Here is a 17,042-nt window from a genome sequence, read left to right as displayed (position 1 = left end):
GGCGTCCCCAGAGCCTCGGTGCCCGCGGCGGAGGGGCACGGCGACCGACCATCCCCCGCAGCCGTCGGGGCCGCGGCACGGCGGGGCTCTGCGGCCGGTGCCGGGGCTCCCGGGGCTGCGGGAGGGGAGCCGAGCCCGGGCACCGGCACCGGCTGGGCCGTGGGTGCGGGTGGGGCGAGAGGGCACCGGCGCCTGTCACGCCGGCTTCCCCATGCCCGGCGTAAGATGCATGGCCGCGGGGCTCCGGGAGAAGGGGCCGCGGGGTCCACGTCCCCCCGGTGCCCCGGCAGCGCCGACCGCAGCAGCGGGCACCTACCGAGACCCCGCCGCCGCTCCCCGGCCCCGCTCAGGGGCTGCCCGCCGTCACCGGGGCAGGGAAGCGGGGGTGACCGCCCGGCACAGCGGGGACAGCCCCCCCTCGTCCCTGCTGCCGCCCCCCCGGGTCCGTCCTCCGGCTGTCCCCGGCTTGGGGTGGGGGGGAAGGGGCTGCCGGGGCAGGCGGCCCCCACGGCGGGTTCAGGACGGGCCGTGACCCTGGCCCGGCTGGGAGCTGCGGGGGGCTGCGGGGGGCTGCGGGGGGGTGGGCAGTTTGGGTCTCTCTCGCCTCCCTGCTGGGGTGCGAGGGCCGGGGCTGCTCCAGCTCCTCTGGCCATCGCCTCCCTGACCTCCCGCGCTCCCCCCGGACTGGGCAAGAGCAGCCAAACGGCCGCGGAGGCAAGGGGGTGAAGGGTCGGGCGTCCCGGGGAAGGCGCTTTGGCCTCACGGGGCACCGGGTCTCGCAGGTCTTGGGGCAGAACGGAGGGTCCTGGCGTGCCTCGGTTGCGGTGGGACCTCCGGGGACCCCCGCGGGAGGTGACGATGGCAGCTTGTGCAAGCCAGGCTCACCCTGCGCCCACCCAGCACTGCTGCTCTCACACATGCCCGTGCCACCCCTAAGTGTGCTCGTGGTGCAGAGGGTCAGGTCTCCTGGCAGGGGGTGGGTAGGAAGCTCTGGGGCACGTAGGAGCAACGGCAACTTCTCACCCATCCTACTCCACGATGCTTTCGGGTGAGGAGGCTGCCAACAGCCGGCTAGAGCCTTCCTGCCACACCGTGGCCGTCAAGCTGGACTTGGCTCTGCCCTGCTAGGTGCTTCACTTTCCCAGATGTTCTCCAGATATTCCCATGGGGCTGTCCTCCCCCTGACACGGCATCAACTCAGCCAAGCAGCTGTGGGGATGGCCACAGCCCTGCTCACAGCTCAGTCCCTCAGGGCTCACTGCAGGGTGAGTGATGGTTTGAGCTTTCAGGAGAGCTTTCCCTGAAGGTGCCCTTCATCTGGTGGGTCCTGCCAGCTGCCCTAGAAGAGCTGGACCCCAAAGAGTCAGGCTCCCAGTGCTGACAGACCCCTGTGCTGGGCTCAGCCTGCTGCTGGTGGGCTCCATCAACAATCCATGTGCTTGCTGCCTCTTTCTTGCTTGAGGAAACCCTGCGTCCCTCAAAAGCATTCACTGCCTGAAATAAGGCAGGGGCCTTTCCTTGCCCTCTTCCCCAAACCCCCTCAAACTGGGGGGGGAGTCAGGTAGGAGATGCCTTGAGGCAGCTTATTGCAGGCAGGCAGCACCTGGGGACAGGCACTTTGGGGCATGGAGGAGGAGGAGGTCTACATGCATCTCATCACTGCACCCCATCACACCCTGTGCCACACTCCTGCCTGCATCCCCCTGGACACCACCACCAACTCCGGCTGCTTGCCCGAGGGCTCCTTCAGCCGCGGGCGTTGCCTGTTCAGGAGTGCCATGGGGGCATCGAGGGTGCCCGCTCCTGCTCAGGGAGAGCAGCCTCGGTACTGACTGTGGGGGGGCTGCAAGGGGGCCAGCACTCTCTAGCATCGCTTTCCCACCCCGTGTGCCCCCATAAGCACCCTGCTCTGCTGGGCTGCAGCTGAGCTCTGGAACCCACCACAGCACCGGCACCTGCCCGTGCTGGAGCAGCCTGAGGTTCCTGGGCTGTCAGGGGAGGTCTCCTTCTCCCATGGCCCCTGAAATGCCAGTCCTGCGGGATTTCAGCAGTCAGCTTCAAATGGGAAACAAATCTCTCCCGTGGTTCAGGAAAAGACAACCGATCTCTGATGGGACTGCATCTCCTGCCAAAAAAAGGCCTGCCTGCTGCAAAAGCCTTTGATTCCCCCGTGCCTCCATGCTTTCTGCAGAGGGAGTCAGCAAACCTGGCTCTTACTTTTACTGAAATCTCTGAATTTAGTATACAGGGAAGGAAGGGGCGGTGGTGAGAGAACAGACTCTAAAGCACCGTGGCTGCCGGAGCCCGCCCTGCACGTTGCTGCAGGAGGATGAAGCCAGTGGCATGTCCCTGCTCCTACCCTGGTGCCATGGGAAGTGGCAGGGTGGGTGGGCTCCGGGGGTGTGGGATGGGGATTAAAATACAGTGGTGGCTGGATGCTGTGGGCGTGGTGGACTTGGGGCCGGCTGCTTTTGGCAGCCCTCTTGGCTGGAGGTCGGGAGCCATTGGCACCCCTAGTGCTGCTGCATGGGTCAGGAGCTCAGCTCAGAGCTGGTGTTGGCTCTGCCCACTCAGCTGGGGCTCCCTGCCCTGGTTGACCTCGCTGGCTCCTTCCCCCCTCCTCGATGTTTTAGGGGCTGTCAAGCTGCCACCCGGCAGGCTGCTCTACCTAGTGCTGTTGCAGGAGCCAGCTCTGTGCCCCCTCTGCCCATGCCAGTGCATCCCAGGGAGTGCTATGAGGGGGACTGGTCTCTGCGCCCCTGCTTGTCCCCTGGGGTCTGTGTCACTTGTGGGTGTCCTAGCGGTCCTGGGTCACTGCAGGATCTGTTGCATCCACTCAGCTCATCCTTCTGTGCACACCCCGGGTGAGGGGGCACTGGGGTGGGGGGCATAGGCAGGCTCATGCCTTTGCTGGCCCATGCAGCTCCTGGGGACAATCTCTGTCTCGCCTTGCAGCCCGCAGCCTGAGTAGCTTTTCTCTTTGCTTTTCCAGGTGCTGAGGGCTCTGCCGCGGCAGCACGATACCCCTCCTCTGACACCACGTGGTGCCACCCTCCACCACCTCATGCCTGGGGACTGCCTGCCTTCACCTTGACGGGTGGCAGTGGGTGACACGGGGTGGCGTGGGTCACCTGGACGGCACCAGCACATCCCATGGCAGTCCACTTGGCCGCCTGGCTGTGGCTGATGCGCCTGGCCACCTGCCTGGCTGCTGGGCACAGCATGGCTGGCAAGAAGGAGATCAGCATGGACGGGGACCTGGTGATTGGGGGCCTCTTCCCCGTCCATGAGAAAGGGGTGGGGAGTGAAGACTGCGGCAAGATCAACGAGCACCGGGGCATCCAGCGCCTAGAGGCCATGCTCTTTGCCCTGGACGAGATCAACAAGGACGGGAGCATCCTGCCAGGGGTGAGGCTGGGCGCCCACATCCTCGACACCTGCTCCAAGGACACCTACGCCCTCGAGCAGTCCCTCGACTTTGTCCGCGCTTCCCTCACCAGGGTGGACGGCTCCGAGCACATCTGCCCCGACGGCTCCTACGCCGTCCATGATGACGTGCCCACCGCCATCACTGGTGTCATTGGGGGCTCCTACAGCGATGTTTCCATCCAGGTACCCCCCAGGCAAGAGGGGCTCGGGCAGGGGGTGGGGATCAGCAGAAATGGCAGTGAGAGTGTGTAAAACCCCAGTAGCAGTGAGATGATGCTGCTGCCTGTGCAGCACAGGGGTGCTCTCGTGTTCCTTGCAGTGATGCTGTGCCCCTTTCTGCCATGGGGAGGGAATGCCAGCCTGGCACCTGAGACAGCCATCTCTCTGCTACTGTGGGGAGGCTGCAACCCTGATGGTGGCCAGCGTCCCCTTGGGGGCTGCGGGGAGATCCCCATCCACCATAAGCCATGGGAGCCGAGCTGGTGTCCCACGCAGGGAGGGGGTTTATTCCCCTCCCGGGATCATGGTGGTACATGCAGATCCTCAGCCCAGGACGAGCTCAATGCTCAGGTCCGTGCCATCCTCGGTGCCACCATGGTCCCGCATCCCTTGCTGCCACCAGCAGGCCTGGATGGTGCAAGCCACCTCCTGACAGCACTGGTACTGGTCCCTGGCCTGCCGTGTCCTGCCGTGGGCCTGGAGAGGGACACTGGCCCACTCCCGCATGATGTATGCTGCCAGTGCCCGCAGGCACTGCTCCTCCTGCCAACAGGTGACGGGCACAATGCCACCAGGCCTGGAGGTGGCAGGCATTGCGGGTGGCCACCTCCAGTGCCCGGTGGAGCAGCTGCCCCTGTTACCAGGCCTGGGTGACCGTAGCCGTGCCATGGTTGTCCTGGTCCCCTCTGGCCAACATGGTGCTGGGGGAGCGGCTGCTGTGGTGTCCTGGCACCCATTGGGTGGCTGTCCCCAGAGGCCACCACAGTGTGGGAGTGGGGTTGAGCTCACATCCAGCCCTATGGGTCCTGTCTCCTGTGGGATGGGTGGTTGGCTGGGCACAGGGACATGTCCCAGCATGGCGGTGACACTCCTGATGTCAGAATGGCACCAGGGACACTGCAGCAGGGATGTGGGGACACCACTCCTGGCCGGCAGAACTGTCCAATGTGACAGGCACCGTCCCCTCTGCCCCCCCAAACCCAAACCCAGCCCGTGAGGTGCGGCCAGCTGCAAGGGGGCGCCTGTCTCTGAGGGGCTCAGCCATAGGGCTGCCGGCCAGGGCAGGGTGGGCGCAGGGTGCCACCACCCCCACATCCCCAGTGATCCCACAGGAAGAGGCACCTCAAGCCTCAGACCCAGCTGTCACCCTGGGTGGGGTGCAGCTCAGTCCCCAAAACGGCAGCTCTGTGGACCTGGGGCTGGCTTCAGCAGGGAGAAGAGCATCCACTGGGGCTGCAGGCAGCTGGCGGGACCAGCTGAGTCCCGGGGGCTGCCGGTGGGCCACGTGCTCACGAAGATTTAATGAGTCCCCGGGGCTTGTCAAACCACATCTGCTGGTCCCTGGGATCCCGGCGTGCCCCAGCCATGGGGCGGAGGAAGCTGGGGCTGGGTGATGGAGGCAGCACCCCGGTCCAGCCCACGCGGGCGCTTGTCCCTTCCCTTGCTGGAGGACCCAGCATGTCCCCACGGCCGGGGGCACTGTCCCGACCCCGGGCAGGCAGGTGGCGGCGTGGGCAGCCCATGTGCTGGCCGGGGAGCATGAGCGGCGCTGGGGCAGCGTGGCGGGCTGGCAGCTCCAGTTGTGCGGCAAGGCCAGGCAGCGGCGTTGCTGTGCTTGGGGGCCTTCGTGCCATGAGGGGACTTTATCGTCAAGAACATTTGTCCACGTTAATTAAGCCATGTCTGTCGCCTGGGGAGCAGCGAGATGTGGGCAGGCTCACTGGCCCCTCTGGCATGCCCAAGCCTCCTCTTGCTGCTCCGAGAGCCTGGATTTTAACAGCCTCATTAATGGGGCTTTCTTCCCCTTTGAAGCTAATGGGAGCTTCTGCAGAGGGGCTGGAAGGTGCCAGTCCTGCTGGGGCTCCCGATGTGGGATGTGCAGACACTGGTCTCCAGGCCCAGCTCTGCAGCCCCTCTGAGCTGGGTGGGGGGCTCTGCCCCAGCTCCCAGCCCCCAGAGCCCTTTCCCCCCATGCCATGGGGCTGCTAAGTGTCCCAGCTTTCTCCTTGCCCACCAACATCTCCCACAGGTCGCCTGCGGGGCGGTTTCTGGTTTTGCCGTGAATCCATTTATCCCCTCCCCAGCCTGGAATTTCAGAGGGGAATGCATGAAATACTAAAAAAAAATAAAAGAAACGAGCACATCTGAAGGCTCAGGCAGCGCTGTGAGTGTGCCGTCTGTCCATCCGTCTGCCAACGAGGACCCTCCAGGTGGGGGCATTGCTCATCAGGCCCATGGCTGTGCTTGGGAGCGCAACACCCGGTGTTGGACAGGGGTCCTCCAGTGGGAACATCCCCGCTTGGCCACATCTTCAGGCTCTCACTTCTTCTCCTCCACGCAGGTGGCCAACCTGCTGCGGCTCTTCCAGATCCCACAGATCAGCTATGCCTCCACCAGCGCCAAGCTCAGCGACAAGTCACGCTATGACTACTTCGCCCGCACCGTCCCGCCAGACTTCTACCAAGCCAAAGCCATGGCAGAGATCCTCCGCTTTTTCAACTGGACCTACGTCTCTACCATTGCCTCAGAGGGCGACTACGGGGAGACGGGGATCGAGGCCTTTGAGCAAGAAGCCCGCATGCGCAACATCTGCATTGCCACCTCGGAGAAAGTGGGGCGCTCCATGAACAAGAAGACCTACGATGGGGTGGTCCGGGCTTTGCTGCAGAAGCCCAATGCCAGAGTGGTCGTGCTGTTCACCCGAAGTGAAGATGCCCGGGAGCTGCTGGCGGCTGCCCAGAGAGCCAACATGTCCTTCATGTGGGTGGCCAGTGATGGGTGGGGAGCCCTAGAGAGCGTGGTGGCTGGGAGTGAAGCAGTGGCAGAAGGAGCCATCACCATCGAGCTGGCAGCCTACCCCATTAAGGAGTTTGCTGCCTACTTCCGTAACCTCAACCCCTACAATAACAGCCGAAATCCCTGGTTTCGGGAGTTTTGGGAGCAGAAGTTCAAGTGCAGCTTCCACACACAGGGCTGCAGCCGGTACTCCCTCAAGACAGGGAAGTTTGAGCCAGAGTCCAAGATCACGTTTGTGGTCAATGCGGTCTATGCCATGGCTCACTCCCTCCACAACATGCACCAGGCGCTGTGCCCCAATGCCACCAAGCTCTGCGATGCCATGAAGCCTGTCAATGGCAAGAGGTTCTACAAGGACTTTATGCTCAACGTTCATTTTGATGGTGAGTGCAGAGATGGAGATAGGGTTTGGCTGCCTAACTGGAAAGGGCTTGGTGGAGGGGCAGGGAAGAGGAAAGAGACACAAATTTGACCCAAGACCCTCCAATTGCTCCAGCCTGCCCACACCTGGGGACCCCTGTGCTGTGGGCTGTGGTTGTCCCAGGATGCCAACAGCCCACCATCACCCTTGTTGGGGAAACGCAGGCCGCCTGTCCTCAGTGTGGAGAAGGTGGTGACCAACTCCATCCTGCTGCAGCTGGGTGGGACCAGCCCCACAAAGACCCTCCAAGAACATGGGTCCTTGGAGACCTCACTTGCAAGCGTTGTGATTTATTCACGTTTCAGGGATTAAACTGGAACCACACCCTTGATCAGGGAACCCACCTGCTTTGGGGTGAATTAGAAGCATGTCCTCTGTGACTTGGGCTGAGCCCAGCTAGCCAGGTGCCACTGAGAGCCACGGTGGCTGCAGAAGCCCCCACTTTGCCCCCGCAGAGCTGGCTGGGGCTGCCAGGCTCTTAGGCACGCGGGCAGGTAGTGCTCCGCCTTTGCTTTCCGGCTCCTAACATGTGCATAGGCAGCAAGTACGAGAGTGAGGGCAGGGAACAGGTTGGACATTTGGCTTGGCCGTGGTGGGATGTGACCCTTTAAAGGAGCCCAGACTCCCTGCTGGGAGCGAGCACTCCCCTGCCCCACGGCAGTGACTGTCTCCCTTTCTCCTCCCTCCAGCTCCGTTCAGGCCAGCAGACACCAAGAGCATCGTTCGATTTGACCGCTACGGTGATGGGATCGGGCGCTACAACATCTTCAACTATCACCACATGGACGGGCAGTATCGGTACCAGCAGGTGGGCTACTGGGCTGAGGGGCTCATCCTCAACACCACCCTCATCCCGTGGGCTGAGACCTCCATCCCTGTGTCCCAGTGCAGCGACCCCTGCAAGAAGAATGAGATAAAGAGCATGCAGCCCGGAGACATCTGCTGCTGGATCTGCATCCCCTGCCAGCCCTACGAGTACTTGCTGGATGAGTTCACCTGCATGGACTGCGGTCTCGGTTACTGGCCCAACGAGACCCTGAATGGCTGCTACGAGTTGCCCCAAGAGTACATCCGCTGGAAGGACGTCTGGGCCATCGGTCCCGTCACTGTCTCTTGCCTGGGTTTCATCTCCACCCTCTTTGTTTTCGGAGTCTTCATGAAGAACAACGACACCCCCATCGTGAAGGCCTCTGGCCGGGAGCTCTGCTACATTCTCCTGACCGGGGTGCTCATGTGCTACAGCATGACCTTCATCTTCATCGCAAAGCCCTCCACCGAGGTGTGCACGCTTCGGCGCCTGGGGCTGGGCACATCCTTCGCTGTCTGCTATTCGGCCCTCTTGACCAAGACGAATCGCATCGCCAGGATCTTCAGCGGTGTGAAGGAGGGGGTCCAGCGCCCCCGGTTCATAAGCCCCACATCGCAGGTGGTCATCTGCATGGCCCTCATCTCTTGCCAGCTGATCATCGTCATCATCTGGCTGCTGGTGGAGACCCCTGGCACAGGCAAGGAGACCGAGCCTGGCAAGAGGTACATAGTCACCCTCAAGTGCAACAACCGCGACTCCAACATGCTCATTTCGCTCACCTACAACGTCCTCTTGATTGTCCTCTGCACGGTCTATGCCTTCAAGACACGGAAATGCCCCGAAAACTTCAACGAGGCCAAGTTCATCGGGTTTACCATGTACACGACCTGCATCATCTGGCTGGCCTTCCTGCCCATCTTCTACGTGACCTCCAGCGACTACCGAGTAAGAGCCTGAGCACTGTGGGGGAGCATCTCTAGTAGGGCTTGATCTGAGCGGTCCTGGCGAGTTGAGCCCCACGGGGTTTGTGGCTAGGAGATGCGTGGGCCTGGGGAAGGGTCTTTGGCCATGGACCTGGTGATGGTCTCCTCTGCATTGGGGTGTTAGGGACCAGGTGAAGGGTGGATGAAGGGTTGTGGCTGAGGGGGGAATGAGTCCTGGGGAGAAGGCACACCCTCGCCCCCCAACGGAGAACGCCCACCCTTGTCAGGCTGAGAACGGGCAACAGCCCTGAGACCTCCAGAGACTCCCCAACCTGACCATGGAGGAGCGATTGCCGTCCTTCAGCCTCATGACGCGAAGGCATGAGACAGCCCCTGGCCCATCCAGACACCCCGCCCCACCAGGGCATGGATGCCAGCCCCAGGGCCAGCACAGTCCCTGGGGAGCCAAGCGGGGCCAGGGACTGGGGAGCATGAGGTGCACCCTGCATCACCTCAACCCCTGGCAAGGGTGTCCAGACATGTTCTTGCCAGACTTGGTGGGCACAGTTGCAGTTGGGGGCTTTCAGAGAGGACCTGTGTCCTCTGGCACCAGGGCGGGGGGTGCCAGGCTCCGGCCCCGGGCAGTGCCCCAAAGCAGCACGTTGGCAAGGCTGGACGTGCTGCTCAGGGTGTCAGGGAAGCGCCCGTCCTCTGCCCGTGGGTCTCCAGCAGGTCTGCCCTGATGGAGGGACCTGGTGTGGGGTGGGATGTCCCTATGGGGTGCAGGCAGCAGCCTCTGGCCGGTGTCACAGCGAGGGCTTCGTCCTGCCCCTCTCTGGGCAAAGAGCTGGTGGCAGGAGCAGCTGACGCCCACCCCTGTCTCCAGGTCCAGACCACCACCATGTGCATCTCGGTGAGCCTCAGCGGCACCGTGGTCCTTGGCTGCCTCTTCACCCCCAAGCTCCACATCATACTCTTCCAGCCACAGAAGAACGTGGCCAGCCACCGTGCGGGCACCACTCGGTTCAGCGTGGTGGCCGCCAGCGCCAGCCAGTCCCACGGTGAGCACGGTGGGGCTGGGGAAGGGCTGGGGGCCGCACCCCCTTCCTGGCAGGGGAGGCGGGAGCACCCCAGCATGGGCCCCTGAAGGAAAGTGGGGTGCAGGGTAGGGCGTGGCTGGAAATGGGGGGCTGGAGGATGCTGTGTCTCCTGTGGGTCATCCCTGTCCCGATCCCCCCTCCCGTGGCTGCAAGCCCCAAGGCTGCAGCATGGCCTGCCAGGGGGGCACTGCTCCCAGCGGCCCATCATTGCCCTGAGGGGACATGGCCACCCCCAGCCTTCTCCACCCCAGTCCTGGGGGGCGGGGGGGGGGGGGGTCGTAGGCGTACATGACATGGTTGTCCTGGGCACCCTCCGCCCCAGCCCTGGGGATTCAGCTGCCACAGGTGCCTGGCACTGCCCTGGGGGCACATGGCCACCCCAGGCCCCCTCCACCCCAGCCTCAGGGGCTGTGGCCACCCTGGGGATGCAGCTCCCTGGGTGCCCATCACCCACCGCAGTGGGATGCCCTGGGGCGGTGCTGCTGCCAGACCCCAACCTGCCCCTGACTGCTGCCTTCCCGGTCAGGCTCGGCCTCGCAGCACGTGCCCACGGTGTGCAACGGCCGCGAGGTGGTGGACTCCACGACGTCATCCTTGTGAAGAGGACGGGGGCCAGGCTGTGGTGCTGCCGCTCCTGCCCGCGGCCGCACTGTCCCCCGGCTCCCTGCCCAGGGAGAGCAACACCCCCGGCACGGCCCGCTCAGGCACCAGAGGCAGCCGGGAGGCTCAGCCCCTGCCCCAGCACAAGCGACACATGCCCCGCGTGGGGTCACGGTACGCGTCACCCTGCCCTCGCACCGAGCCACGTTACACGTCCCCTGTCCCCTGTCCCGAGCTATGGAGAACATCCCTCCGAGTCACCCGCACCGAGCCATGGCGAATGCCCTTCCCCCCGCCCTGGCACCGAGCTGCAGGGCACGTCCCCCCTTGCACCCAGCCCTGGTGCACAGCCCCTGGCCCTCGCACCGAGCCATGGTGCGCGACCCAGCTCCCTCTCACCCAGCCACGTTGCAACAACTCGCGCTTCGCTTGCACCGAGCCGCGCCGCGCCTCCTGCGCCCTCCATGCCGAGCCCTGTGCCGGCACACGCCGCCCTCGCCCCTGCCGCATCAGCCACCCACAGCCCTCGTCCCATCGCCCACCCCTTTGCTGCTGTGGGGCCTTTCCCATCACCCCCTCGTGCCAAGCCCAAGCCGTGCCCCATGTCACCCTTGCCCCCGGCACTTTGCAGTTTCACCTTTTCCTCCTTGTTGCCGGCCCCAGGAAAGCCGCCGAGCTCTGCCGGGCCGGCCCCAAGCACCCTCCATCCCTCCCCTCGCTGTGCATAGTGCTTCGCGCCCCTTCCTGGGCGACAGGGCAGGAGCGGGGGCAAACGCCCGCTACCCCCCAGAGCCCTAGGGGTGGGGCAGGGCCTGAGAGTGAGTAACAGGACCAAGATATTGGAGCCCAACCAAGTTTTTAAGAGTAGAGTTTTTTCTGTGAGCAAGAGTGTGATTTTCTTTTTTTGTAATTTATGTAAATAAAGTGGTTTGTTGTTTTTTTTTTTAAAAAACAAGGACTTCCAGAGCTCAGGTCCAGCCGAACCTGAGGTAAGGGGGCAGACCCCCGCAAAGGGCAAAGCCACATCACAATACGAGGGCCAGCAGGGTCAGGGAGCCACGCAACAGCCCCTGCTCCCAGCCTGCCAGCCCCAGCAGGGTGGTTGCACGAAGGACACGGGGCACAGCTCCAGGGACAGGGGTTTAACGACAGGGGTCCAGCAGCTCCGGGGCCAGGAGGCTAAGAGCTGTCAGGGGCTTTGGGGCTAGGGGCTGCAGCCTTCCGCTTCAGGGGGATGATGCAGATGCTCTTTTTGGCTTCTTTGACCCTCCACCAGCGCCTGAGCCTGTAGATGAGAGAGATGGGGTTCACCCTCCGCTGAGCCCCAGAGGAGGGGGGGCCATGCCTCCAAGCAGCGCTAGGGAGGGGGGACAGTACCGGTGCTCCTGCCCACGGCCGGCCACCAGGAAGTCGCCAGCTGCTGAGAACTTGAGGCTGTTGACAAAACCCACCTGGAGGGGACAGGGCAGCAGTAAGGGGCTCCTGCAGCCTCCTCCTGCCACCCAGGGAGGGGAGCCCCTGCTGAGAGACCCCCCCCATCCCAGCTCCAGCATCCCCAACCTCCCCCTCCGTACCAAGGGGATGTCCCAGAGGGGCTCCAGCTTCCAAAATCCCTCACCGCACTTCCAGAGCTTCACGCTGCTGCTGTGGGAGCCTGGAGCAGAGAGGAGACGACCATGCACCCCGACCTGGGTAAGACAGCAAGATCCCCCCCCCCCCCCGCACCCCCAAACCCCTGCTCCAACGCAGCTGCCGCACACCTGTAGCCAGGAGGTCACTGCTGTGCAGAGCGGCCACCGCCGAGATCCAGTACGGCTGCTGCAGGCCCTGGGCTTCCTGCGTGCCGTGCGCCTGACGGGCCAGCGTCAGCGGCTTCTTCTTCGTCAGCCCCCACAGGGCTACGGACCTGCTGGGGAGGGAGGGGTGAGGGGGCTGAGGGGGGCTCCCCCTGCCCACCTCGGGCACGGTCCCAGCCCTGTGCTCACCCGTCATCAGCACCCAACACCATGTGCTCCTCGTTGATCAGCTGGATACAGTCGATGGAGCCCCTGGGAAGAGAAGGGGCGACTGCCATCACTTATGAGCGTGCTTTGGGATCCTATTTAGGAGACAAGGGCTCACCGGGGCATCAGCATCCCCAGGGTGCCAGCAGGCTCCCGGTGACGCTTGGCACCCGCGCACCGCTGCCCCAGCCGGACCCGCCTGCCTGCAGCCCCCTCTGCCGCCCCAGACCTACTGGTGCCCGCAAAACACGAGCTGCGACTCCTCGGGGATCTTCCAGAGCCGCACGGTGCCGTCCCGTCCTCCCGCCGTCACACAGCACTCCCGGCTCAGGCTGTCCAGCCCCGTGATGACGCCCTGGTGCCCGAACCTGGAGGAGGAGGTGGCACGCAGCTGTGGCAAGCACGGCCCTCCCTCTGCTGCCTCGCCTCCCCCCGGCACATCCCGCGGTGGCAGGGTCAGCGAGGTCCCCGCGGCTCTTACAGGGTCTCCACGTATGCGTTCTCTGCCACGTTCCAGACCTTGACGCAGCGGTCGTGGGAGGCGCTGTACAGCTGGTGCGTGCCCTTCCGGAACGACAGACCCTGCGGACGGACGGACACAGGCACAGCAGTGAGGGGCACCGGGAGGACGTGCTTGCCCAGCCCCGCAGCCATCGCGGCCCATTCCCCCGACTCACCAAGACGGCGTCGCGGTACCCAGTAAAGATGTGCAGGCGCTTGCAGGTGGCTGCTTCCCAAAATCTCAGTCAGCTCGTTCTGCGCCTCGGGGACACCAGCTGCAGGGCGCAGCCTCTGGTGCCATCCCACGTCCTCTGGGGGGTCCCAGGGACCTGTCCTTGGCTCTGCAGGGGGCAGCGGGTGCTGAGGCTCTGGCCTGGTGATGCTCCGAAGAGCTGAAGCCGGCTTTTGTGCTTTGCCGAAACTGGATGCTGCGCGGTCCGTCTCTTTTCTCCTTGGCACGTGGGGCGGAGCGGAAGGGCAGCGGGCACACCCTTCGGCCGCTCCCTGCGAGGCGACCGGGGACAAGCAGCTGGAGGGTCACGGTGCGTGCCCCGCACATCCTACAGCCGGGGGGGCGGTGTGTGGGGCTGCTGCCTGCCGGCGGGGGGTCTCCCTTTTGGAGACTGCTCAAAGGCTCCGCGCAGAGCTTGGTTTCCACCTGCGACCTCTTCCTGTTGCTCTCGTGACTTGCAATGTCTGCGGGCAGGAGCGGTTGCAGGGCTGGGGGGGATGGGTGGCGCGGGCAGGAGGCAGAGCTGCCCCTCGTGCTGGGGACGTGGAGGGGACGATGCTGCCAGAGCCAGAGCATCAGTGGCTTGGTAGCTCCCGGCCTCGGCCACATCAGCCCGAGGCAGCACAGGCTCCTTGGACGGTGGAAGGCAGCAAAAGTAATTCCTTCTAACGTGGCCCTGGAGAGGGGAGGGAAGGCTTCGGTTTCAGCTTCGGCTGCGGCTCTGCCTTGGGCTTCTCCTTTCCTCCCCTTTGCAGCCCAGCGGAGCAGCCGGTGCTTTGTGGCAAAGACGAAGCATGTGGGCAGGCGCTGCCCTGGACCGCTGGGAAAAGCGGCCATCCTGCCACGCGCCGGAGGATGCCGGCTCCTGTGGGGCCGAGGTGTCTTCTCTCCTGTCGGACTTTGGGAGAGGAGACACCCCAGCCTGCAGGGCGTCCTAGGGTTGGGGACGTTGCTTCGCCTCCGCCTGAGCGGAGTGGCTGCCGGGCGCCGAGCGCCACCTCATCCATGCCCTCGGCAGCCATGAGGTCCACCGTTGGAGGTTGAGCCTTTGTCCTTCGAGGATGAGGACGGTCTGAGTGGCCAGGGAGGAGACCAGGGGGCTGGCATCTTCCCTTGCGCCTTGAAGGACTGTGGGGACAAAGTAGCAGAGGTGAGGCGACAGCCCTGTCCCCTCCCTCCAGGCAGGGTACATTGCACCCCCTGATTGCCAGGGCCAGGAGGGAGCCAGGGGACAGATGGCTCAGCTGGAGGCTGCTGGTCAGGAACACCCCCCGTCCAGAAACACCCCCCTCCCCAGAGACGCACTGGGAGCAGAGCCCCCCTTGGCCGGGCTGGGGGGGAAGCTCCATGCCGGGGTCCTTCCTCCTCCCCACTGCCCTGACTCACCCTGGGTGACGTACTGCACGTTCTTGTGCCCATCCATGTGCCGTCCAACGAGCCCTGGGGGGACAGAGCGTGTTGGGGCTGGCTGCACAGCTCCCCGGGGAGGGCTGAGGCCAGGGTGCAGCATCAGGGAGGGGATGGATGAGCCTCCCTCCCGCCAGCCCCACCTACACAGGCGGGGGTGGGAGGGGCTGAAGGGGTGCCCCACAGGTCCTGTGCCGGGACACCGGGACGTAGGGGAGGGAGGAACCCCGGGGCTCCCGGCTCACCGATGAACCTGACAGCCTCCTGCTGCAGGGGCTCCTGCGGGCTCTGCAGGTAGGGTTGGCTCTGGTGCAGGTAGTCCTTGGCCTTGCTCTTCTTCCTGGCCAGCTGGAGAGAGAAGGGTGCAGGGCTGGTGCAGAGCTGCCCCCCAGTCGGGCCATGCCCTCACCCAGGACCACCCTTCTCCCTCCCGGCAGGACCTTCCGAGCTCCCTGCCGTGTGGCATCAGGCTTCAGAGGGAGCAGAGGGTTCCCCAGGAATGCTGGGGAGCTATCCCGGGGGCAGGGTCCCTTTTGAGACCCCGGGGCTGAGGACAGCCTGGAGCAGAGCCTGCTCTGGGAGGGTGCGTTCGGCCACGGGGGCACAGTCCTCAGTCCCCCGCGCCGGGCATGGGGCAGGGCTCGCCCAGGGCCAGTCCCCGGGGTGTTGGGGCTGCGCTTACCAGGCACTCGCTGATCCTCCAGGCCTGTGCAGTCTCAGCCAGCTGCACCAGCTGCCCCCACTTCAGGAGCCGGCCAGCGCTGGCGAGGGCTTCCTGGGAGGCCTGGTGAGCAGCAAAGAGGCCACCATCAGCACTGGGGGCACAGGACCCTGTGTCCCCGCTCTTGGCAGGGCTCAGAGCCTGTCCCGGCCCGTGCAGAGAAGATGCACCAGCGGGGGACTGGTGCTGCCACCAGGTTCGGCACCCCGGGGGAAGAGAAGGGCAGCCACCCTCTCTGGCTCCAAACCCATTGGGCCTTCGGTGTTTTGGCCTTGGTGGCCCCAGGCTGCTGCGGAGCCGTAGCCCAGGCTCTGGGGCTGCAGGGACTCGTGCCAGGGACTGTGTGGAGGGGGCTGGGTGGGAAAGAGACCCACCTCCCCATCCACTTGGGCAGCAGGAGGAGAAAGGCAGCAGTGGGCTGGGAGGGGGGCTCTGCCTGCTCCTAGGGACTCAGCAAGCTAGACCTCACGATGACACCCGTTTGAAGGGTCCAGTGTCAGCATTGCCCTGCCCAAAGGCCCGGTCAGGTTGGCAATCCCACCTTGGCCACACTCTTGTCCTGGTCATGCATGTGAAGGAGCAGTGGCAGCAGGCTGTCCCACACCTCCTTCTTCATCTTCTGCTTTTCAGCGCCCACCACGATATCCATTGCGTCTCGGAAGAGACGGATGGAGAGCTCCCGCACGGTGTCTGACTCCTGGGGGAGGAGGGGAGGAGGACCTCAGCCCCAAGCCCATGGCAAGCAAGGGGCTGGCATTGAGCTGGATGTCCCCAAAGCAGCTGCAGGCAGCCCTGCTTCAAAAGGGAGCGAGCTGCAGCATGCAGAAGGTCTGCCCAGGGGGGCTGGGATCGCCAGGGCCAGGGCCCAGAGAGGGAGACACCCTGGGGGCCGGGAGATGCTGCCGGGGCGGGGCGCGCATCAACGGGGCTCAGCACACCCGCCACCATCCTGCCACCGTCCCCCCCTGTGGCAGGGAGGCTGAGGCTGAGCCGGGTGAGGCCGCGTGGGGGGGGTTGGGACACAGCAGGGAGCCACCGAGGGCAGCAATGGGCTCTGGGGGCTGCGGAGCAAAGCACCCCCCTGCGGAGCACAGGGGCTGTGGTGGGAGGCACGAGTGGAGGTGCCCGCTGAGGGGGGCACAGGGCTCTCCCCTAGCCTTACGTCATCAAAGAGTGGCCGGAGCTTTTCAGCCAGCACCAGGGCAGTGAGGCTGAGCATCTTCCCCTCCAGCAGCCGGAGCATGTTGCTGAGCACGCCCAGGGCTGCGGCGCTGGCATCGCTGTCACCGCTCTGCAGCTGCTCCACGACGCACGGCAGCAGAACGAGGCTTCTCCTTGCCTGTGCGAGACACAGCACCTCCGTTTTGTAAAGCAGCGACCGATCAAGGGGTGAAAACCCTCTCCGCGAACACCAGCCTCCCTGCTGGCTTCTCAGCAGGAAGCCTGGGTTGCGAGTGCGAGGTCCCAGCAGACAGGGCTCACCGGCACGGCCGTGGGAAGAGCAGGGTGCGGAGGGGGAGGACAGGGAGCACCGGCTCCTTGCTAGCCCCTCAGCTGCCCCCTTCTCCTCCCGAACCCCGGGGCAGGCTGGCGGGGGAGCGGTGCTGCCTGGAAAGCTGCCCGAGCTGCCGATAGCCCCCGCCGTGGCCACTGCCTTTCCCCCCAGGGCTCAGCACCCCATGGCCAGCCTCTGCAGACCCCACGCTCGGGCTGGTCGCTCTTCGCCAGCATCTCTGCTGGGATGTGCTGGCCGTGGAAGCCCATTCCCCTCGGCACTGCTGCCCCTCTCTCCTCGCACGCCACAGCCACGGCACAGAGGGCCAGTGAGGCAGGAGAGCTGGCAGCAGCCGGCACAGCTCCCAGTTCCAAGAAAAGCCCAAGC

General features: G+C 64.8%; 3 protein-coding genes across 4 annotated transcripts; 1 reads left to right on the top strand and 2 right to left on the bottom strand.

Annotated features, from left to right (window-relative positions):
- Positions 1 to 3,153: 3,153 nt before the first annotated feature.
- Positions 3,154 to 10,296, top strand: LOC104353478 (metabotropic glutamate receptor 2). 2 transcript variants are annotated; one of them, XM_086470596.1, is made up of 5 exons: positions 3,154 to 3,612; positions 5,990 to 6,827; positions 7,555 to 8,618; positions 9,483 to 9,657; positions 10,223 to 10,296. In XM_086470596.1, exons 1-5 carry the CDS (start codon positions 3,154 to 3,156, stop codon positions 10,294 to 10,296), a joined length of 2,610 nt encoding a protein of 869 aa, XP_086326722.1. The 2 variants fall into 2 exon arrangements, with proteins under 2 accessions (XP_086326722.1, XP_086326723.1); XM_086470597.1 differs by having other exon boundaries at positions 3,343 to 3,612; positions 9,483 to 9,666.
- A 1,019-nt stretch (positions 10,297 to 11,315) lies between these two features.
- Positions 11,316 to 13,359, bottom strand: LOC147414869 (U3 small nucleolar RNA-interacting protein 2-like). The gene is made up of 9 exons (XM_086470648.1): positions 13,217 to 13,359; positions 12,977 to 13,040; positions 12,781 to 12,881; positions 12,533 to 12,667; positions 12,282 to 12,344; positions 12,057 to 12,202; positions 11,871 to 11,950; positions 11,674 to 11,747; positions 11,316 to 11,581 (listed from the first exon to the last, which is right to left on the bottom strand). Exons 1-9 carry the CDS (start codon positions 13,357 to 13,359, stop codon positions 11,476 to 11,478), a joined length of 912 nt encoding a protein of 303 aa, XP_086326774.1. The 3' UTR covers positions 11,316 to 11,475.
- Positions 13,360 to 13,966: 607 nt separating this feature from the next.
- On the bottom strand, positions 13,967 to 16,450 carry LOC147414868 (maestro heat-like repeat-containing protein family member 6). Its single transcript, XM_086470647.1, has 6 exons — positions 16,323 to 16,450; positions 15,702 to 15,857; positions 15,122 to 15,223; positions 14,685 to 14,787; positions 14,419 to 14,472; positions 13,967 to 14,160 (listed from the first exon to the last, which is right to left on the bottom strand). The coding sequence occupies exons 1-6, from the start codon at positions 16,401 to 16,403 to the stop codon at positions 13,967 to 13,969; spliced, it is 690 nt and encodes a 229-aa protein (XP_086326773.1). The 5' UTR covers positions 16,404 to 16,450.
- Between the last annotated feature and the right edge of the window lie 592 nt (positions 16,451 to 17,042).

This window comes from Leptosomus discolor, chromosome 9 (assembly GCF_034619465.1).
Source record: "Leptosomus discolor isolate bLepDis1 chromosome 9, bLepDis1.hap2, whole genome shotgun sequence".
NCBI classification, from domain to species: domain Eukaryota; kingdom Metazoa; phylum Chordata; class Aves; order Leptosomiformes; family Leptosomidae; genus Leptosomus; species Leptosomus discolor.
This window is presented reverse-complemented; position numbering and strand designations above follow the sequence as displayed.

Coding starts and splice junctions, on each gene's coding strand:
- LOC147414869 (XM_086470648.1), bottom strand. CDS start 13,359: ATGTGCGGGGCACGCACCGTGACCCTCCAGCTGCTTGTCCCCGGTCGC. Junction 13,041..13,216: donor CCGCGCAGCATCCAGTTTCG/GCAAAGCACAAA, acceptor GAGCTGACTGAG/ATTTTGGGAAGCAGCCACCT. Junction 12,882..12,976: donor GGTACCGCGACGCCGTCTTG/GTGAGTCGGGGG, acceptor GTCCGTCCGCAG/GGTCTGTCGTTCCGGAAGGG.
- LOC104353478 (XM_086470596.1), top strand. CDS start 3,154: ATGGCAGTCCACTTGGCCGCCTGGCTGTGGCTGATGCGCCTGGCCACC. Junction 6,828..7,554: donor GCTCAACGTTCATTTTGATG/GTGAGTGCAGAG, acceptor TCCTCCCTCCAG/CTCCGTTCAGGCCAGCAGAC. Junction 8,619..9,482: donor TGACCTCCAGCGACTACCGA/GTAAGAGCCTGA, acceptor CCCTGTCTCCAG/GTCCAGACCACCACCATGTG.
- LOC147414868 (XM_086470647.1), bottom strand. CDS start 16,403: ATGCTCCGGCTGCTGGAGGGGAAGATGCTCAGCCTCACTGCCCTGGTG. Junction 15,224..15,701: donor AGGACAAGAGTGTGGCCAAG/GTGGGATTGCCA, acceptor GCTGCTCACCAG/GCCTCCCAGGAAGCCCTCGC. Junction 14,788..15,121: donor GGAGGATCAGCGAGTGCCTG/GTAAGCGCAGCC, acceptor TTCTCTCTCCAG/CTGGCCAGGAAGAAGAGCAA.